General features: G+C 34.1%; 1 protein-coding gene across 2 annotated transcripts in view; it reads right to left on the bottom strand.

Annotated features, from left to right (window-relative positions):
* Positions 1-24,179, bottom strand: part of LOC144448783 (ubiquitin carboxyl-terminal hydrolase 32-like) — a 47,356-nt gene that overhangs the window by 19,667 nt on the left and 3,510 nt on the right. For both annotated transcript variants that reach the window (XM_078139070.1, XM_078139071.1), the window contains exons 3-5: positions 13,206-13,311; positions 1,209-1,327; positions 229-394 (exon numbers count right to left, since the gene is read on the bottom strand). In XM_078139070.1, coding sequence (XP_077995196.1) covers positions 229-394; positions 1,209-1,327; positions 13,206-13,311 — 391 coding nt within the window. The remainder of the gene's footprint in view (positions 1-228; positions 395-1,208; positions 1,328-13,205; positions 13,312-24,179) is intronic.

Raw genomic sequence — 24,179 nt, 5'->3', positions numbered from 1 at the left:
CTATCACATTAATCGTTTGTTCAATGTTGTACATTGTATTACAAACAGAGATGAATTTTCATTTGAAAATTTACAACCAATATAGTTGATACAGAAATCAATGTATGTGACACAAAGTTGCTAACACATGTTGGTCAGGTGTGTCAGTCTTGTGTGAGTAATGACTAACCCAATGCTAGCAAAGTACATGTAGAGAGTGATTGTGGAGATATACTGTGTTATACTTACAATGTGTGACACCTGCTAATGTCTGATAAAATGTGGGAGTATCACTCTCATCTGATAGTCTAATCCCCATTGTACCTCCATCTTGTAATAACCACCTCGTCAACGTGGTGGCTTCAAGATTAGCAAGCACCCAGTGTTTGAATTGCTCATACATCACTCTATCAGACTGCAAGGGAGAGCAATTACATCACAATCAATGCTTGGAAGTAGAGATGTTTGATTGCACACTTTTTACATTGTAATCTATGTCTTTAGAATGAATTACATAACAAGAACTACAGAATCTGAACAGCTGGTGGAGTAACATAGTATAGTATGCTTTCATAGCTCAAATAATGACAGCAATTTGTCCCTTTAATCCGACTATAACATTTGATGGAGTAAGTAACAGCTTTGATTACTTTAATCTCTCTTTTCTGTTTACTAAATCTGGAGTTCAGGTTGTGGAAAAATCTCACATTTGTTGTAATCAGAGGAGAAGAAAGTTTGGTCAGCACTAGATTGACATATCACACATTCCATTAAATTAAATTAAATTAAATTAAATTAAATGAATTAAAATTAGACAAATAATGGACTAATGGTGAAAAATCATTCTCACAAACCAGAGCTGATATTTCTGCAAAAACACTGCAAAATATCTAACCAGTGCCCAGTATGTCTTTAATAGTCGATGCCTTAAAAGAGGCTCTGGTTTTACAACGATGGTGAAAAATAGACAAGTTGGAGACCCTTTACATCATTGTGATATGATGCCACAAAATGTTAATACAGGACTACGTGTGATTATGCTGGCTATCACCTTTTACAAGTACAAGTAACATTAAATGCACATCATGTGTACAAACTGTACGTCTAGTAATTTGAGCCAAGTGAACCAGACAGATTTTAGGGCACATACTGCAAACGAGGCCTACTCTAACATTGAGAGACTATGGTAGATGAGATTTTAAAGATGATTGCATCGATCATATACTTACATCAAAAAATAACGTTGAGAGAGACTGTGGTAGATGAGAATCAGAGGCCATGATAATACTCTCTAGGTCTTCTCTGTGTACCATACCACTAGAATCGTTGCCATAGATACTGAATACAACTGTAGAAAGGGAACAAAGAATCCGATATAATGACACAGTCAAGGTAATTACAGTGTCAACTAACATCAATTTCATGTTTTTTTCCTTTCAATGCATACAAATGATTTATATGATTCATTTACAAAGACTCAATAAGCCGACTTAGATTACTATCACCCTTTTAATAACTAATTATGATTCATTACACCAAACAAATCAAAATGGATTACTGATATATGATTTCTGCCTACCACTACACTTTATGCACTGTAACTACATTAGTTAAGTATGATCAAACTATTTTCAGGTTCTAGTAAACTATCTGACTATGGAATTCGTGTATTTTTTAGGATAATGTCAGATTAAAATTACAAATTGGTTGACAAAATTAGTTGTCTGGTAGAACTATAGAAAAAGTTTACCATGAATGAATGAATGAATGAATGAATGAATGAATGAATGAATGAATGAATGAATGAATGAATGAATGAATGAATGACCCTTTCTACTCAGCATGGTTTCTTTGATAAAACAGCACTACCAGGTAAAACAATGTGATTTAAATGCTAGCTGGTACCCTTTTATTCACTTCTCTTAGATACGTGATTTACCTAGCTACAATAGTACAAATATATGCATTTGTCTGTGCATTTAAAGAGGTGGGATATTACACCTAAACTGACTCATTTAGTATAATCAAGTCATACATGGCGATCCGTGTGTGTTGTGTAGACATCCATCCATGGGGTGGGGGGGTGGGGGATGGGGTGGGGGTTGGGGTTTTGAATTGACTTTAATATAGAGACAAGTAAATGATAGGAAGATTCTAGGTTTCCAACACGTTACATTGTACTTGCATACTGAAGTATAGCCCTACTAGCCAAATATCTATTACACCTGTAAGTAATGCCCTGTCTGAGTTTACCCTATAACAACCATATCATACATGTATTATGATGTGTGTAACAAATTATCAAGACCTTCCTCAGCTCTTCAGACATTTAAATTTACCAGGGTACCTGTCTACAGTTGTTGATAGATGCCTGGATATATGTAAATTCTACTTGATCCCTCTTTACAAGGGTTTTAAACACAGTTGCAATATTGGTGACCAGATCTCATTTCATTGAACTTTATGTAGTGGTTTAACACATCAGAGTTTTACAGTCAATTACATTGAAATTAGACCTGTTTTAATAATAGGTCGCATCATCATCTGTAAACTAATTATCTCTTCATCATCTTCATTGTCAAGGTGATTTAGTTCCTCTATACATGTAGCTACGTGTATGTAAATGCATCTGATTGAAGATGATGGCAGCTTATACAGTATGTACCAATGATAATGATGAGAGGTTGCTAGGTTACATGTATTGAATAGTCTCAGTCTAGTGCTATCCTTCATCAAATCTTCCAAATCTCTCTCTTAGAGACCACATTGGCATCCAGACTATGTTACTTTGTATCAAGGTCATTCAAACATCTCAACTCTGTACTGCCATGCTGCCTATCACCAGTAGTAATTTTTACCCACTACCTTCAATGAATACATTCATTCAGCTGGCAGTTCATGTAGTATGTACCAATGATAATGATGAGAGGTTGCTAGGTAACATGTATGGGGGGGGGGGGGGGGCATTCAAACATCTCTGCTCTGTACCATCTACATGTACCATTTAGTGGCTAGCACTAGTAGTAATTTTTACCAACTTCCTTCAATGAATGCATTGTATGTTCTGACATTTTCATTCATTCTACAATTCCCTGGTGAATTTAAAGACACCGTGACAAATCTGGTCTTTTCAAAAAAACACACATACAAAACTATATTGTACCATTATGACATTATGTTAAGATGTTTAAGTCCATCCTAATAATAGAAACATTTTTGTTAAACTTCTTAGCAATCTATTCAAGTACTAAATTTCTGTAATTACGTTGTTATACAGACTGGATAAAAACACTGTAGGAGGCCAGAACTGTACAATAGCTGTATGACTCATACACTGATGCAGTAAAAGCTACGGGCAATGAAACTATGAACAGATTATAGGCATTAATGGGATTGATGTAATGAGTTAATCAGTATGTACGGTACATTTTATACAAAAACTAAGATGAATTATCTAGTAATAAGAAAAATATACAATGTAGTTGCATACTTATTTAATACATAACATGTATGTACATGTAAGGAAATACTAAGTAATGAAGTGATGTAATCATTTTTCTTTATTTATCAGAGACTCAGACAATAGATGTAATTGGTTTTTATTTTCAATTTTTCACTAATATTTCTCACAGTCAAGCCTTTTGATTATTACATCATTTTATGTAATATTGTGTTTTGTGTTCTATTTTTAATGTCTTTTATTACCTGTTGATACAATAGGAACTATGGCATGATGGGGTACAAATGTAGAATGTGTTGTCTGGTCTTACAGATGACTTTTTGTCTTCTTTTTTTTTAATGGATTTCCAAGTACATTTGTACATCTTTTTTATTTACATTGCAAAACTACAAATTGAGTATTCCTAAACAATAGTATAGTATTATTTGTTTCTATGATTCTAGCCTACCTGTAGACTTGAAGAACTAACACTACTAGTACTACACTATTTCAGCTATCCTAACTGTAGCCTACCTGTAGACATGTATGACTAACACTACTACACTATTTCAGCTATCCTAACTGTAGTCTACCTGTAGGCAAGTAGGACTGGTAAGTCTACAAGTAGGCTACTAGTACTATGATTCAGACCCCCTAGAAATATCATGAAAATGAAATATATCCAGGTAGTACAATTCTATACAATAATATCTGTGTTGAAGTCTTTTGACAAAATGTAACATTGTAGACAAAATTGACGAATGATGGATAAGATCATCTTGCCTAGAAAGTGTAGAAATCCTTTTACAAAGTTCATGTAGTATTTTATTCACAAAATATCAGAACAACCCACCAGTAGGTAGATGTACACTGCATTTTGACCGTAAATCACATGCAATTTACATACCTAATTTATGATGTAATTATTACACTTTAGCATTTAATTTCTATAGACATCCACAGCAATATATCCCCTACAACTACCTGTATGTGTACATGTACATGTACATGTACCAAGGCAATTGGCGAAATGTTTTTTTTTTTCATTTTTAAAAAGTATTTGGGGTTTTCTTACAGTTAAAACTTAGCCCTTCACTCAATTGCAGAAAACATGTGAGCAGGCACATGCACACAGATAGACACACATAGATACAGACACAAACATGCATTGTATTTGTATTTCACTGTGCACACATGATAAATATGTGTACATGTATGCTTTTGTGCATTAAAATTATGGTACTGCTTACTATTCATTCAAAGTATTTTATTGCACTCTTTATCTGAAATATTTCGATCACATATTGTCAAAGATGATATCAGAATTATGTAAGAGTATAACAAACCTCTTCAGAATATCTACAGAATGTACATGAAATGGGTATGTGATCACATGATAAGTCACATGACCTCATCATAAAACCTTGTGGAACAACATGTACACAATCATCTGAGATCACAGGTATACCTTGTTTGCATGTATAATGCTGGATTTGGAATGTGAAGACTTCAACTCATTATAATATATATGTGTACACACGATTTACATCATGTCAAAATTTGCACTACCTGTGTTCAAGCATGACTTATGATATGCCCACCAACATTCATGTCAAATTTTGCATGTTTCGGCAAAACGCTACTAATAAGGTTCATAAATGTCCAATTAATTGAAAGATATGTAACATTAGATATGGGACACAAGAGATCTCCACGATACACATCATAGAGTAAGGGGTCAGTAAGCTTAGAAAAGGTCATGGCAAGGTAGAATTTCAATAGAGGTGTTTGTAGTTAGATTGGATTAAATTGCCTATGGGACTGTCAAGACTACAAACCTGTACTGTACATTAGATTACAAACTACATGGTGAATATCAATGCTAAACCTACACAGCATTGATAGAGATGTTATCACACTTCAATTTAAACATCAGGATTTTGTGAGAAAAGCAACTATGATACAAATATTCCTCAAATACAGAAAAAGTGAAAACAAACAATCATTTTCAATTTACTTATACTTCAAATAAATTCATTCAAATTAATAAGAGGTATTGATTGACATATATTGTCAATGAATAAATTAAAAGTGTAAAAGTATTAACAAATTGACATTTTTATAATTTCGAATGACAAAAATGTCAATTTTGGTTAATACTGTATGTACCTCAGTATAATGACCACATTAAGTAATAAACAACTAATGATTAATAATATGTAAGTCTTCAACATCAATCATGTGCAGGTAATGACTCAAAGTGGAGTTTTTACCGTTCGTTTAAATATCCAATATATGTATAAAAAGTGAAGGAAGGGATCTCAAATTACACCATTCTAAGACATTTTCCATTTGGTTATTTTTGGATAATATAAAGAACTAGCAATTAGGCCAAATTTACCAGAGTTTTTACTGTAGTCTACTAGTTCCCAACCCAAATTCTAGGTACATGAAAATCTAGGCAAATTTTATCAAATTTTCCTGCGTTAACAGGCTTATCAAACCTTGGCAAAAACATAACTTGGGTATTATTTGTATAACATATAAAGTTTAGAGTAGAGTTAGTAGACATTTATTAGTCTTATACAAAGGACAAACCTATACAGTGCAACATAACATGAAATATTAGGGCAAAACAATTCAAGTTTATATTTACAAGAACTTAGAAAGGCTTCTCAAGTACCAAAGAGTAGTTCTCACAAATTTTTTCTAGGCATGTAATATTCTACTCTAAGCTGACAGAGAAACCAATGCTACGATATAAAGTGTATGCATATCAGTTTCATAACGTTTTGTTCACATTCTCTAAAAGTTCTATACAAATACACAATATGTCAATACCACTTCAACATTCCTGTTATAATATTTTAATGCCTGATTAGATTTTTACCTCTCAATGAAAATATAAAATACATACAGAATATTTCTGTTGTTGAATGGACGAACATATTCACAAGTTTTGTGTGGATGATGACTGATATTATTGATTTGAATGTTGCTTTTAAAAGTTACTATGAATGCAAGATGCAAATTTTCTACAGTACTGCTGCCTTTTAAAATCTTGCTGAGTGAAAAAACACATTGATTAATATTCATAGTTATATGTGAGCATTTATCAAATCTGAATACAATTTGTAAATATATTGTACACTTATGCGAGAATGGAATGTTCATAATGGATGCTGGGTTCATTGTATCAAATGAAAATACTTGTGACCTAAGTAGTTTGTCACTACAAGTCGCAACAAAGGCCCCTTAGGTCACTCATAATTTCCTTGGCTGTAACGAAGGAAAATATTGGGGAATAACATCTAATTACTTCAATATTGTATACAATTAAATTTTGCGCAAAAATTATACAATTTCTAGACTACTTTATTTTAAATGGTGGACAAGCAATGAGAACATTTAACATAGTGATCAGCACCAACATACAACATACATACATACATACATACATACATACATACATACATACATACATACATACATACATACATACATACATACATACATACATACATACATACATACATACATACATACATACATACATACATACATACATACATACATACATACATACATACATACATACATACATACAGCATACAGGTAGCTTTCTGCTTTCATTGCGTGACTCTAATACATAGTACAAATCTATTACATGTCACGATATTTTAATGAACATCTTTCTTTTTAACAGTCAATAGTTATGTGGTCATTGTGATGTTATCAAAGACATAATTGATTGACTTGAAGGTAATGAGTGTTATCAAAGAGACTATAGCTAATAAGCAGGAAATGAGGTGGTGCTGCACTCACTCATCCATTAACTGACATGCTCCATAGAAAGTACAAAGTAAATGTGTTCCAGGCTGCCAAATAACAAGTTCAATGACATATATAGTTCCTATTCAAACACATACAGCTCAACCAGTCACTTTCAAATTGCAAGCTTTCCATTTATCAATAATTTGTATATTTAATAGTCAGCTCAAAGATGTTTTTAATATGCACATGACTTTTCTGTATATTTAAGTACTTTTGGGCAATTTGTCAATTTCATTACATATGAAATTTTTATTTTCCTTCCGACCGACTTGTTTAAATGTTAAAGGGTAAAAACAGAATGATAGAAACATTTTGTCAATAATTTTTTCATTAGCCAACAAATACATACTATGGCTTCACTAATCAATCATTATAGTTTGTTACCATACAAAATTCAGAAAACTGAGAATTGCTCATAATGTCATTGCCATAGTTACAGGTAATTTTTTTCATTAAAACCCAATTATAAAATGTATCTACAAATGTATATGTTGAATTATAGATAACCTATACATGCATGACTCTTAAACTGTCAATGTACAATATTTCTTTTCCTTAGGTTGTGATTATTCTTACTTCTGTTATCCCACTGACAAAATCCTTGGCCTGTTAGATAAATTTAAAGACTTGAAACCAATTCCCTTGTACTATTCTTGTTATCCATGGCTATACATTGTGTCAGTGCAGTAAGGTCGTATCTGCTATGCAATTTTATATAGGCAGATATGACCTTACTACACTGATGTGACAACATGTATTATCATAATATCCTTGGTATACACTAACTACTACTAAGTCATAAAAATTTCTACTCAAAGAGTCAAAGTCAAAATATTTCTTGGAAACAAATCCCAAATTTTGGCTGAAGTCTCAGATGTACTAAAGTGGGCTATTTTTGATTCTGTCAGTAGAAATTTACTAAAGTGGGCTATTTTTGATTCTGTGAGTAGAAATTTTCATTAATATAATAAGTAAGAACCTAGAGTCAATGAACATTCATTCTCACATCCTTGGTATACTTTGGTATACAACATATATGTACATTTGTACATCATTTACATTTCAAGAGTTTGTGGTTTATCAAACCCATACCTTCTAAGCTAAACTTCAAACTAAAGGGGCACAATTATCATTTCATACCAAGAATTACTTACAAACTTTTTACATGAGGCCTTTAACCGTAGGAAAACCTTTATTTACAATTAAGATGTACATGTATGTGATATTTATTTATTTTATGTATTTAATTTGATATTATTGTGTCCTATAAGCCAGAGGGCTGGATATGGCTCTTTTCCCTTGTAAATTTTATAATTTGTTAAGTCCACATAGGACACCTTAATAAACAATAACATAACATAACATAACATAACATAACATAACATAACATGACATGACATACAAATGTAGCATAACATAGCATAACACAACACAACACAACACAACACAACACAACACAACACAACACAACACAACACAACACAACACAACATACAGTGTCTGTTATTCTATTTACTGGTACGGTTACTGGAAATGTACACAGCAAAAGGATATAATGTCATATTAATCTATTCCTAGTCAAGAAATAGTCAAGTGAAAACTTACAAATGTACTACTCATACAATGTCATTAATGTAGTCCTATTCCTAGGAAGAAATAGTGAAGTAGGGACTTACTACTCTAAGAACTCAGTGAAGGGCTATGACTCAGCTACCATATTTATCATTTTATGAACATACACACTTTCTCATGCCTCTAGGCTATAACACTACTGGACTAAAGTTTACATGTGCTAAAAGCTGAATTCATTTTAAATAATAACATCACCAGCAGTATGATATAAAATATGATATTTCAAGCAAAGGGACTGCAGGATATGAACAAATCCATATAATTCATATCAATAATAAATATGAAATCAATCTACAAATTATAGAGGAATAATTGCATTTATATGATTAATATCATGTCAAATTAATACTATGTGACCCAATTTAACTAGTATGATAGTTCAACATAGTATTGCTGAAATACTATTTGTGTATCTGTCTCTCTCGGTGTGTGTGTGTGTGTGTGTGTGTGTGTGTGTGTGTGTGTGTGTGCGTGCGTGCGGGTGTGTGTGTGTGTGTGTGGGTGTGTGTGGGTGTGTGTCTGTGTGTGGGTGTGTGTGTCTGCCTGTGTCTGTCTGTCTGTCTGTGTGTGTGTGTGTGTTTGTGTGTGTATGTGTGTGTGTGTGTGTGTGTGTGTGTGTGTGTGTGTGTGTGTGTGTGTGTGTGTGTGTGTGTGTGTGTGTGTGTGTGTGATGTTTAAGGTTACTTGAAAGTTTATATATGTTGATTTGAATATAGCTGACATTGGGAGAATAAAGGGTATTAAAAAACCAGCTTTTAACCACCTCATTGGAATACAATCAATACCTATTACATTCTCAATCTGATTAAAACCTGATCAAGGAGAAGGTTTGATTTACCATATTTCACATCTGCTTTGCTTCTCCTTTGTATTCTCATTTGTTTATACCTCAGGTGACCAGTTGACCACATTGTTCCTTGAGAACAGAATGGACAACTACACTTGACATGAAATATGGTATTAAAATAACTCTAATTGAGCCACTCCTTCATTAGATTCTAATCAAATTGTCTTCATTCCAATTTTTCATATACACACTACATTGTAGCTCAATCTGATGTGGTGAAAACGACTAAATGCTTTATTTACCTATTTCCATCGTTTTGTGTCGTTTGATTTGTTCCGAGTGATCACCGTGGGAAGGTGGCGATCATTCAGAATAAAACAAACGACACAAAATGATGGAAATAGAAGTAAATAAAGCATTTAGCTGCTTTCACCACATCAGATTTTAATCAGATTGCATTGTGGCTATAACTTTTCATACGATGTAAAATACACCCATTACTGAAATGGTTAATTCCTTCAAATCAGTTGAATGACCTGTTTACTAGTAAATGATGGCCATGTGTAAACACTTGTTTGATGTCTGTTTCTTACCACTGCAGTCTAGGTCTGGGTTCAAATGTTCCCAGCATGCAATAGTTAATTTTGATAACAAGGGTGACCCAATACCAAACAATGCAGTTTTTCCCCTCGAATTCCAGTTTCCTCCTGCTTTGATCAAATGCAAGGATGCAGCACAGTGACGACCATGATAACACATTTCTTACTTTTTCTAGACCAATTCAGATTATTATTATTATCTTGTAAAATTTATAGCATACTGATAGAGTTTGATCACTAGGTAATGTGTAAACAACAACAACAACAACAACAACAACACACGAACAAATCACTTTTTTTGTAGGAGCTGTAAAATGGGACTTGCTTCCTTTGGTCTTCCATTAAATAAATAAATAAATAAATAAACAAATAAATAATAATTAATCATAAATGCTCAGTATGTACAATAAAATGCATTAAAATTGACAAGTTCTGTAAAAAAATGTTAGTTACAGTTACTGGGGATTTTATTAATTCAGACACATGTCTAGGAAAACAGGCTATTCAAATTATAAAATTTTCAGAGCTGATATCTGATGATAATCTCAATGATTTTTCAACTAAGTTATATGTAAATCTTCTTACACCATAGAAAGGGTAAGCTTAACTTTACCACAAGACAAACAATGTGTACTTAATCATTAAAACTGGTGATTCAGAAGTAATGTGACAAGAAACTGAATAGAAATATATTAGACTATCTGACCATCAACACATAGTTGTTGCCAGGGATTTGTGAGGCATCAGTGTGGGTATTTCATATATACATTTATCAATATGTTGTTGTCTAACATTAAAATTATGCTCCTGTCAACACTATTCAGACAAATATTTAAAGAAAAAATAAACCAAATTGAAAATATGAAATCTTTCCAGTTGTTTTGAGGCATGTAAGTTTATTTGACAGTTATGTACATTCATAAAACATCGAAAGTAAAGAGTACGAAATGAAACCTTTTCTCAAGAGAGGTAAATGTCCTTTTTCATTGACTACACATGGCATGATACTCAAAAATTCCCAACCCATCTATCAGTCTGTAAAATGTCATAATAATATTATGTGTTCTCCCCAGAGAGTTTATATGATATCACCTACTAAGTACTATCCTCAGACTCCTACAAATTGATATCCCATAATTTATAGTTGCCATGAGTGGCAGCCATATTTAATTTCTTCCTTTCTGATTGGTTGTTTGTGACAACTTGTAAACAAGATGGCGGCATGTATCCATGTCTTCCTTTCTGATTGGTTGTTTGTGACAACTTGTAAACAAGATGGTGGCATGTATCCATGTCTTCGTTTCTGATTGGTTGTTTGTGACAACTTGTAAACAAGATGGCGGCTTATATTCATATCATTCTATACAGTGTAAACATACAAGGTACTTCTCTTTCACGTAAACTTGGTCTTTATTGTTATCAGAAAGGGTGGATGAACCATATACACAGTGTTATCTAAATGGTATTTTTTTTATTCTGAAAGGTTATGACCAGGTTATGTAGGTTATCTGACAACAGTAAAATATGTCTGTTTGTGTTTTTATTGTTATACATCCAACATGGTCGCTACTTATTGCATCACTGCTTTAAATATTTGACTGGATGGGGAAGTCAATGGTGGGAGATGGTTTTCAACAACTCTGTGTAGGAGATTACCACTATTTGCCCAGAAGGGGAAGTCAATGGAGGGAGATGGTTTTCAACAACTCTATGTAGGAGATTACCACTATTTGACCAGAAGGGGAAGTCAATGGAGGGAGATGGTTTTCAACAACTCTATGTAGGAGATTACCACTATTTGACCAGAAGGGGAAGTCAATGGAGGGAGATGGTTTTCAACAACTCTGTGTAGGAGATTACCACTATTTGACCAGAAGGGGAAGTCAATGGAGGGAGATGGTTTTCAACAACTCTATGTAGGAGATTACCACTATTTGACCAGAAGGGGAAGTCAATGGAGGGAGATGGTTTTCAACAACTCTGTGTAGGAGATTACCACTATTTGACCAGAAGGGGAAGTCAATGGAGGGAGATGGTTTTCAGCAACTCTATGTAGGAGATTACCACTATTTGACCAGAAGGGGAAGTCAATGGAGGGAGATGGTTTTCAACAACTCTCTGTAGGAGATTGCCACTATTTGACTGGAAGGGGAAGTCAATGGAGGGAGATGGTTGTCAACAACTCTGTGTAGGATATTACCACTATTCTATTTATGACATCACAGCAAAACAACAGGAATCAATCAACATAAGAAAAATTTTAAAAGATTTTACAAGCTGTCAAAGTTTAAAGTTTCAGTACTGTAACTACAAATAATAATTTAATTTGTTATTCTTACTTTCAGCTCATAAAATTTTAATATGTGGTTGCTGAGGTATGTCTAATTGCCTAGTGATTAAACCTTATCACCAGTCACACAAATTTCACAAACAAGTTACTGGGTCTGTACCCAATTCATAACTGTTTACATATTATGAGGTGAAAATGATGGATGTACTCAGTCAGTTACTACAATCTTCAGGTGATCTTTATTAGTACCAGCAATTCAGCAATACACAAATTGCCTTCTTCATGGTAAAATTTGTGTATTGCCAAAACGTTGGTGCTAATAAACATCACCTGAAGATTGTAGTAACTGGTTGAGTAGTCATCATTTTCACCTCACAATTTGTCAAAATTTTGATGTACTCCCGCTCACTTCTAATGAATTCAATTGTCATAGTTGGACTGAGTTTATTTCTTGGAACAATACATGTTTACATATGGACATCAAGCCTGTATACATAACATCATAAATGATGAATGAAGGGTATTTCAGCTATTAGAGAATTGAACTGTTTCTAGTTGTAGTTTGCTGGCATTTTCAAAAGGCAAAAGATAACGTAAAATCACGGTAAAATTACAGACGTTTTGACTGGCTGATTGACTACTCACATTTAATTTTTTCTTCTCTCCTCCCTCGGGTCAACAAAACGAGTCCACAGAAGAGATCTTTGAAATTTAAACCTTTTGTATTTCCACCAAAAGCTGTAAAGATATGCTGTGAAGAAATAAATAAAACAGAATATCAATATTCAGTATACAATAACACAATAAGTTTCCATTGCCAACTCACCAATTCACAAAATTCATGATAATCCATAAAATCGATTAGGACTTTTGTATTAAAGTATTCAAACTTTACAATCAACATAACAAGATATGTTTGACGTCAGTTCATTTGTAACTTCATACACTGAATCATAGACAGTCTATGATTCAATATACTTTGTGTACATAATTAATTCATTAATGATGTAATCAATTAGTAATTAATTAGTAATTAATGATGATATGAAACCAACATCTTACATGTATTGTACCTAAAATGAAACCATGGCAAAATATGACTGATTTTATTCTACCAAGGCTGGGCTACATGTACACTGACATTCAAAGATCTGAGTAATGAGAAAATTAGTATGCTAATAATAAGGTGACATTGACAGTAATATTACAAGGATAAAGCAACAGGTCAACTGGGGTCAGTCACATACATGTAGTAAATGTGACATGACCTTAAATTAGGTTGTTTATTATCATTTTCTCCAGTAAGTTTTTTTTAAAAATAAATTGTACATTAATTTGATATTAGGCCATTGATCTATCTCATGGCACACAAGAAGAACTAAAACACCTGTATGTCTCTCTTTAGCAAGTCTAAAATGGGCACCTGGTAGGACTAGATTGTCAATGACAATGATTCAATAATACATATGAATGGACTCTACAATGCTTCATATAGGTATTGGTACATGTACATTTGATACATAACCTTGATTACTTTCTTAATGAATCACTTGTTGTACCAATATATTTCATAAAAGTTAATTATCAAGGCAATAATAATTAATTGATAATGATACATTTGTACCAATCAGGATATCTGAAAATGTCCAAGCTGTTCAAAATATGACATACTGGTAATATACATGTACATAAACCATACCAACTGCAAATGTGCAATTCATATTTGTTGGAACATAACAGTAAGTGTTTTTAAGTACTTTCCCATTATTTACAATTTCATTTGTATTACCCCTGGCACACATCTACATTTTTTTTGTATTGATGGTACAACAGCCCTTTATACCACAACTTACAAAACAGCTCCACAAAAGATCTAGCATATTATCATACATGTCATTGTACCATCAAAGAACATATGATATACTAGTAACCTATAGTCTATACCAATACCTATACTGAATTTGAATTCTGACTCTGCTAACTTACTCATTTGACATATTCTAATTGTATGTGTACGTGTACACACTATAAAATGACTAGACTGTCGACAGTCGCTCGCGCCTTTTTTGCCCAAAGTTTTATCTAAACTCCGATCCCGCGCAACACTAGTCTAATCGCAAATTGAGGGCCGAAGGCCCGAGGTCGAGGGCCGAAGGCCCGAGCGACTGTTGTCCCTTGCCGCATCTCCCTTGCTATTACTTATTCATGATGTGACGTCATTTAATGGGGCGGTACTCTATCGTATAATTTGCATACAGTTCAATGTAAGGTTACTCAACGTGCAACACACGTAAACTGCAGCGCAAATTTGACCTCGTAAATGCATTTTGATGGTCATAATCAAGTACTTTTTCCTTTCCTATCTTTCTTTGTTAAAGCTTGAAACCGCGCGTTTTTATAACATTCGTAAATGACGTCGTTGACAAACTCGACGCCCGATACATTGTCATGCTCACTAGTCTATTGCCTTGTTTAGCATGCAGCTAGCTGTTACAGTGGTACTGGAGCGAGAGAGTGCTACGGAAGTCGACTTGTTGTACCAACTCCGACCGACACTCCAGTCAAGCAACAGATGTTTTGGACACCTTTTTTACCTTCCCTCGACTGCAGCTAGCATATTATATAGTAATACTATTCATGTATAAAATGTTTGATAGTGAGGCGCAGATAATGTGCAAATGGTAGACGTTCTACCTGAAACAGAAAAGTGCCTCCATATTTACCACGGCACGGAGATCGTGCTCCGATCCGACACGTCTTCAACTAGTGCCTCCACAGAGTACTGAGTCTATATATACCTAACGCTATTGTACCCCATTATTTCAGATACCGATTGAGGAGTCAATTTACGTAATCTTTATCACGATGCTATATGATATGACAGTTTGTTGTGTCTTTTCCTTGATGTTTTCTTTTTATGTGATTTTTGTTGTTGATGTGGGGGGGGGGGGGTGAACCTCTGGGTCGGCCGCTAGGTTGTTACCACTTCCCTATTGTTTAGCAAAATTACCACAAATAAAAGGGCCTTCGCCGTTTATATACGGGATTATATTAGAGCTATCATTGTATCAATGAGGATACTACTGGGACAATTGCAGACTAGATGTTGTTAGCTGTATCGCGAGAACGATCGGAGCATGGAAGTATAACCCACAGGCCTGCGACTTCATATCCCGGGCTTCATAGGCTATGGACTTGTCACTTCCTGTCAGTACACTAACGAAAACATCTTTCCCAGATACATAGGTATCTATAATTCTTCTCTGAAAGTCTTTCAAGTGCGAGTATCAAAGTTTTTCCAATGCGTCTCGATGTGTTGACTCGCTTGGTGACTACGCCATGTTCATTTTGATTGACAAGCTTTGTGAACTATGACCTAAATGTCCATAGTCTACAAACTGAATGTTCCTATTGTTATCGCATGAGGGCGCGGCAAGGGACAACAGTCGCTTGGGCCTTTGCAATACGGCCCTCGAAATCAGTTTGCGATTATACTATTACTAGTGTTGCGCCGGACCGGAGTTTAGATAAAACGTATGGAAAAAAGGCGCGAGCGACTGTCGACAGTCTATAAAATGACATGAGTCACACACATATCAGTAACTAGTCACTGAATCATGACACATCTCTAACCCTGACACATTTCAAATTACAATGTACAAATATACACAGACTCTCTTACTCAGCTTTCCTGAATTGTCACTATTTTCTATTAACTTCAGTCAAACAACTGTACATGTAAAAACTTGTTAAGATAAAATGTCCATGGTCCAATAAAAAATGTCAATGGTCCAATAAAGTTATACAGAGTTGACACTTCCAGAGTAACCCTTCTATAAGAGCTAAACATGGTAAAGAGTCACACTATTGAAAGTGTAGGCAATCTACATGTAGGAATTAATATCATGTTCTATGTATGAGTTTATAAAATGTCCAAATACTTCCTTTAAGATGAGCCTACATCAATTACATTTATGTGTATGTGTACGTGTATGTAATATGTGAGAGATGTGTAAACTGGCAAGGACAAATCATAGAATACAATAGGGAACTTGCAATCCAGACTGAGCATGCTCAGACGCAAAGAACTATGGGATTATCTGTGGTTATCATGATACCTTATCTGAAGCTACCTCCCACAATGGTCAGGGTGACTATGAATTGATTATCTGTGGTTAAAAACAATGTACCGGTAACAGTATTGTTTACGATACCTACTCATTAGCATTTATTATCACATTTCCCATGACGCAACATTCAACATGGCGGGTTTGCAAGTTCCCTATTACTCAGTTAAAGGAACATATTTTCATATATTAACATACACATGTACTCATAACTACATTTTTTTGTACAGTAGTTGATCAAAGTAAACATACAATACTGACAGGGAAACTAGTGACTGTGGGCTGTGAGAGTCTATCAAACATAGCATTTCAGGAGACTGGTTACCAAGCTGTGTGGTTCCTGGTTGATAGTCTAGAGAGGGAGTACATGTACAATGTCTACATGTACCTTGGGATGGCACGTTTGACATTTATCTGCAGAGAGGGGGAGTACATATACAATGTCTACATGTACCTTGGGATGGCACGTTTGACATTTATCTGCAGAGAGGGGGAGTACAAGTACAATGTCTACATGTACCTTGGGATGGCACGTTTGACATTTATCTGCAGAGAGAGGGAGTACATGTACAATGTCTACATGTACCTTGGGATGGCACGTTTGACATTTATCTGCAGAGAGAGGGAGTACATATACAATGTCTACATGTATCTTGGGATGGCACGTTTGACATTTATCTGCAGAGAGAGGGAATACATGTACAATGTCTACATGTACCTTGGGATGGCACGTTTGACATTTATCTGCAGCATTGTATTGTACAAAATTTGTATGGATTTTCAACTAGCTTTGCACGACAGTAGGTTTTCTAAAGTAGACTGGTTTGATTTGTTGAGCTTTTGGCATTTAGAAACTATAGTTACAAATGTATTGTCTATTAATATTTGAAGACATAAACAGAAGTGTTTTGCGATATCAATTTCTATATCTACTATGTAACATAGAAACTCACAAACTGTACGAGATTGTCTCCACTGCTACTTGTACAAAGTAGATGGAATCTGAGAAGATTGGATATTATAAATAGATCAAAATTGATTGTAAAATGAAACCAAACATAAAGTAAATTGACGAAACTACGGCTATTAAAAGATTCATGAAAAAATACACTATATAATTGATGACAATTTCTCTTCTGGACAAGGTTTTCATTTCTAAATTCTAGCTGACTCAACAAATGCTATATTTGCATTACAATGTTACAGTCAATGGCAGTACAGACTGATATGTTGGTGTGTTTAAATGAAAGGAATGTTGTATTCAAAAGGTTGGCATACATGTAAGCTGTCCACCAACCAATGATATACTAAAACTACTGACTGATACATAACAAAGAATCCTACATTGTACATTGTGAAGTGCTCTGGTACATGTAACAGTAATTTGTTGACATTTAGATACAACATTTTTGAGGCTTCAATGCCAGCAGCTATTCATACCAAGTTCTTCTAGGTACAGTAATAAGTTATGCTACATTTGTACTTGTACATACCAAGTTCTACTAGGTACAGTAATAAGTTATGCTACATTTGTATTTGTACATCCCAAGTTCTACTAGGTACAGTAATAAGTTATGCTACATTTGTACTTGTACATCCCAAGTTCTTCTAGGTACAGTAATAAGTTATGCTATATTTGTACTTGTACAGCATACATGTAACTACAAAAGTTAGAATTACTCTCATGAGTACTAACATATACCCTAACTACATTCTCCATGACACCAATCCCCCAATGTCCTATACTTCAGAGGGCTGGATGTGGCTCTTTTGTTTGTAAATTTTATTTACAGGAAGCATTATATAATTTAAATAAATCCACATATGACATCTTAATAAACAATAACATAACATAACATAACATAACATAATATTACATTACATTACATGACATGACATGACATGACATGACATGACATGACATGACATGACATGACATGACACTGCATTACATTACATTACATTACATTACATTACATTACATTACATGCATGACGAATACAGTTACAACAAAATTGTACTTTGACATTAATATATACTTGTGGTACATGTCACAATACTCTCATGTGACACCATTGTAGTATTCTTTAATATCTTTCATTACACTTACATACCCAAATAGAATTGTCAATTTTCTATAGATACAGTTGTAATAAAGCTATATCTTATCTTATCACTAGTATCACATACATGTAATGATGAATTGAAACAAACCATTGCCTGATATTTCTAATTATCCATTCCATACAAACCATACACTTGTTATTATCTACATTTTGTATATGTGTAATATATAATCCATCAAAGTCTGTATCTCATTTTACATAGTTGTCTCTAGCGATCCCTTATTCTGATTCTTACAAACATGCTAATGAGTTATACATGTATGCCACAAATAGTTTCTGACTTGAGCATTTATACATTCCCTACATACACATATTATGTAGAGTACATGTATATGTACCATCACAAATACTCTATGAAAATAAATGTTCTAATTACAGTCATATTATCAATAGCTTTAGTAGTTAGTTTAACTCCAGTCAACTTCATAGTACTTAGTGTAAACAAATGTAGTAGTAGTCAATGCTAGTCACAACACTATTAAACATACATTTATAAACTGTGTCACTTTGGTTACATCAATACTATAAACTCTGTGAGTACGTACTACATGTATGGTACAACTCGTCTCCATTTTCAATTCATAACATTGCACATCTAAGATACGTCATCATGCAGCTCAGCTCTAATCAGGTGTCTCTTTCACACAAGACATATTGTGCAATGTACAATTATGTACATGTATCTCACAAACTACTTTGCAAACTGAGTTCCTATGGTCTGTTGATAGACAAGGTACATGGAAGTCTCAGTAATATCACCCTCTTCCTCTAGGTCATTACATCAGTCACAGACTAATAATATAACAGAGGCCCTATCTACGTCTATCACATCACAAGCAATGCATACATGATGTACACTATGTCGCTATATTAATACATGTAGTCCTATCACATCTTCTATAGTTGTACAAATACTATATGGACAACATTATAGACAATATTGCCGATGAAATTACAACATGTAATCAATACATAATTAATGATGGAACCTTTCTTAATTGACTACTAATAACGTTTTTAATTTAATTAATGTACATATGCCAGCAAACACATCCATCACCATCACTCATTATATGATTAATTGGCATTTTAATGATTTACGACTTCACAACATTAACACTATAAATTGAAGAGTATAAAAATCCAATTTTAATTTCCTATAATGATTTGCTATTTTTGGTTTGTTCATTGCTATGAAAATGTATTTGTATCTGTGTACGAGTTAAAATTATATCACGGGTGGTGTGAAGGTGGTGGTGGGAGGGTGGGTGGGTATGTGGTTGGTATTCCCAGCACATAACTCATACACAGATACGGTTGATAATATCTATCAAAATATTATATTAAAATCATCAATTACTTTTAGCCATTGTTACAGACTTTGGAGGAAATATTACTCAGATGACATATTTATATATTTAGAAACAGATCCAGTTTTTCATCAAACCATTTTATGATGTGATGTGCTTCGCAGTTTTTTGTGGGTTTTTTCTTCTTCTCTGAATCATACTTTTAAATTTTGTGATATATTATGTGCAGATTGTTGAGACGTGTTATGTAATGGTCTTTAAACAATAAATTTCCTGTTTGAATACATTTCATTTTAAATTGTTCCTACACACTGCAGAAGTGATAGTCTGGATGCCTAGGTGGTTTCTGAAGGAAAGTGTAAATGGTAACAATACCGTATAGGAACTAGACTACAGAAGTGATGAGATATAAGTATGTTACCATGTACAAATGTATATAAAAAAAATAACGATGTTATAAAAATATGTTACATCTTCACATATTCCACAGTACATACCATTTATAACTATAAATGTACAAGCATACTTAGCATGGCATACAACATGTACATGTAAAGTTTAGGTACAGTGGGCAAGTTGGCAACCCTAAGGAGTATACTACAAAATGTACTCCCAAACAAGAACTAATGCAACATTTATACACAGACAACTACATGTAATGCCAGACTTTCACATCATTTCCATTTCAATTGACCAAAACATCACCACTCTCTTTTCCAAGTTGATACATTAATGTATTATATGCCAACAGTAATTCTTCAAATGTTATGGTTTAATCTAAGATGACATTTCTGACTGCCTAACTAGGTATTTTAGTTACTTTGTATGCCGTCAATGTACATATACAATGTACAGGTACATACTATCTAATTTGTTATTCCAGTCCATATGTATAACCACAACACGTTGTGGCACTCCTCATTGTTACGGTTGACAAAATTCATTGATCACAGTGTTCCATGCATGGTAAATGTAGGCAACTATTCTATAAATGTACATGTATGGAATTTACTGGTCAAATGCATTTATATTTATATCGTTGATTGTAACTGTTAACATTCAGATCGGTGTGTATGTCACTCACACCTACTAAAATGCTGTATATTGATTATCACATAGAGATGAAAGCAAAGTGTTGTCTTGTGTAGTTCAGGAAGCCCTTTATGATTTGTTACCCTGGTACTCATACAGGGATAACCTAGTGCACAGTGCTGATGTAGGCATTAGTTAATAACCCTTCCAGTTGCTAACACATTCTGGTGATGTGCTCCTACACGCCTGGTGTTAGCACTGGGCTATTAGCTAGTCTGGCTGTTGTACTGTGAAAACTCAGAAACAGTTCCTATCACATGCTGGTGAGGTGTCAGTGCACTGCCAACCCCTTGTTAGTACTGAGGTAGTCTGGTGTTCAGACACAACTGATGCAAGTATTATCCATGTAATTTACTAACATACATGTATGCTAGTGAGGTGTTAGTGCTAATCAAGTGTTAGCAGTGAGCTAGCCTGCAGCTAGTCCAGTTGGAAAGCAATTCATCAGGTGTAGTTAATTTAATAAACATATAATCTTTGGCATATAAATGCTGAGTCATTTACTTTGATTACTGTCATATTTATCCATGTGACAGAATGCATGGTGGGGGAGGGGGGTCGACAAGGCTTGGAGTTTTTCTCATAGCCATCGGTGAGATGCGGAGGAGGTTTTACAACTGTCGACATCAGACCGTGGACGAACAGAACCTCAATGTTACAAACAGGGAAAGTAAACAACTGAATTGGATTAATAACACTTGGCACAGCATATTGTATGTACAGAGACTTATATTACATTTCATCATTTGATAACAGCTGTATGGCCTCTTTACATAATAGTTCACCTTCACATGCAAATTAGAAGTTCCCCTGGCATTTCATGTACACATAAAGAGGCCATAAAACTTCTTATCAAATGATGAAATGTGATACAAGGCTCTGCTGTTCCAAGCTGTTACATGTATGCCAAGTGTTATTAATCAAATTCATTTGTTTACCTTTCCTGTTTGTAACAGGTTCCATTTGTCCATGGTCTGATGTCAGCAGTTGTATTTTGAGCTAACCTTAGTAGTGTGGTGTCATATCATATTTACTTGGATTAAATATATGTGAATTATACATTATGAGTATAAATGCTATTAAAATTGTACAAACCAGTGACATGCATATAAATGTGTGTGCTAGACAAGTTGTCATATTAAATTATGCATGATAGTAAAATTGTTGAATGCATGGATATTTCTTTTCTACATGCTGTATATTCTTTTATAAAAAAAGAAAACAGAAAGGTTCAACAGATATCTATAATGAGGAGAATTATTTTAGCAAAACATTGAAAATAAATTCACAAACTTATAACTAACAGCTGACTTCAAGTTTCATGTGAAAATGAAATCCACTGAAATAAATAAATTGCTGTAGTGTTTTGTATTATTGTGAATCACTATCAATGTATACATGCCTATTGTTTGTATATTTGATATACATTGTACAAAGTCTAATCATTACTTGCTTGACACACCTATATGTACCAAGTTACAAAACATAAATGTGTAGTCATGATTTATTACATTATAATCTGGTTTCCAATAAATGATAATTTTTCTTTCAATAATTTGCTAATAACTGTATCATTCACTTTTCAAATCCAAGTATGTTATTGTGAGACACAATTGTCTTTCTTATATAGTTTCATCTAAGGATTTCACTTGTCAGTGACAATGAATTTCTGTTCATATAGTATAGTCTATACAAAACCTATCCTACACTCCATTGATATACATGACTTGTATATATTTGATAAAGGTAGACAGGTCAAAAAATACAGCAACCTCACAAGGCCTCCAAAACACACATGCACACACACCTCCTGCATCTCAACCCCACAGACATACATAAATACATGTACATGTACAATGTACAATGTACAGACAGACAGACAGACAGACAGGCAGACAGACAGACAGACAGACACAGACAGACACAGACAGACAGACAGACTAGTAGACAGACAGACAGACAGACAGACAGACAGACAGACAGACAGACTAGTAGACAGACAGACAGACAGACAGACAGACAGACAGACAGACAGGCAGACAGACAGACATAACACACACACACACACACACACACACACACACACACACACACACACACACATAATTGTCATTACATATACATTTGTATCACTGGGCAAAGACAGTTATTGTTAATACATGTACAATATTCATACTAAAATATACATATTTGACCTGATTTCCATTTCACATTTCATCTGCATATTTGGTATTCCACATGTTGCAGGTACAAAATGTACATTACAGGCTAATTGTACAAAACAATATACAGGATGCCTAAGCTGTCTACGGTCAGGTGAACAGTACAAAACAATTATGTATACTGTAGATGTATCATGTACAGGGCAGCCCTAACCCTGCCACAGCCACTGTCTTTGACATGCACTTGACCTAAAGACCTACAGTGTCATTCTAGTTCTACTCATTGGATCCCATGATGCAATATACATTGTTCATTTCTTTCATACTCATTTCCTACTTGCATTTACATGTAGCAGTCAGTAACATGAGCTGGCAGTATTTAACATTTCTATTAAAAACCATGGCAACATGAAATAGGACACAGTATGTAAGCCATTGGTAGTATTTCAATCCATAGAAGTCTGTGTTCTCTGTTTGTTATCATCACACACACTTTGTTTCCAGAACATATGAGATGCTGAGTTAACATATTTCAGACTACTGTTAATGTAACTGTAAATAGTGTAATTTTACAAGACATGCATGTAAAACCCCCTAATCCTGCCACATCCATTACCTTATACATGGACTTGACCTGATTAATATTACCCTGAAACATGTTACTTCAATGTACTGACTGCAGTAATTGGAAATGTGTGTAAATATAATTCAATGTACCTTACAAGGGGTAAAGCCCTTGGGTTTTACACTATATTTGCATACACTGTAACCATACCATGGCATGTACATGAATAGGAATCCA

This window comes from Glandiceps talaboti, chromosome 18 (genome assembly GCF_964340395.1).
Source record: "Glandiceps talaboti chromosome 18, keGlaTala1.1, whole genome shotgun sequence".
NCBI classification, from domain to species: domain Eukaryota; kingdom Metazoa; phylum Hemichordata; class Enteropneusta; family Spengelidae; genus Glandiceps; species Glandiceps talaboti.
Note: the sequence above shows the minus strand (reverse complement) of the source record. Positions and strands in the feature narration are given on the sequence as shown.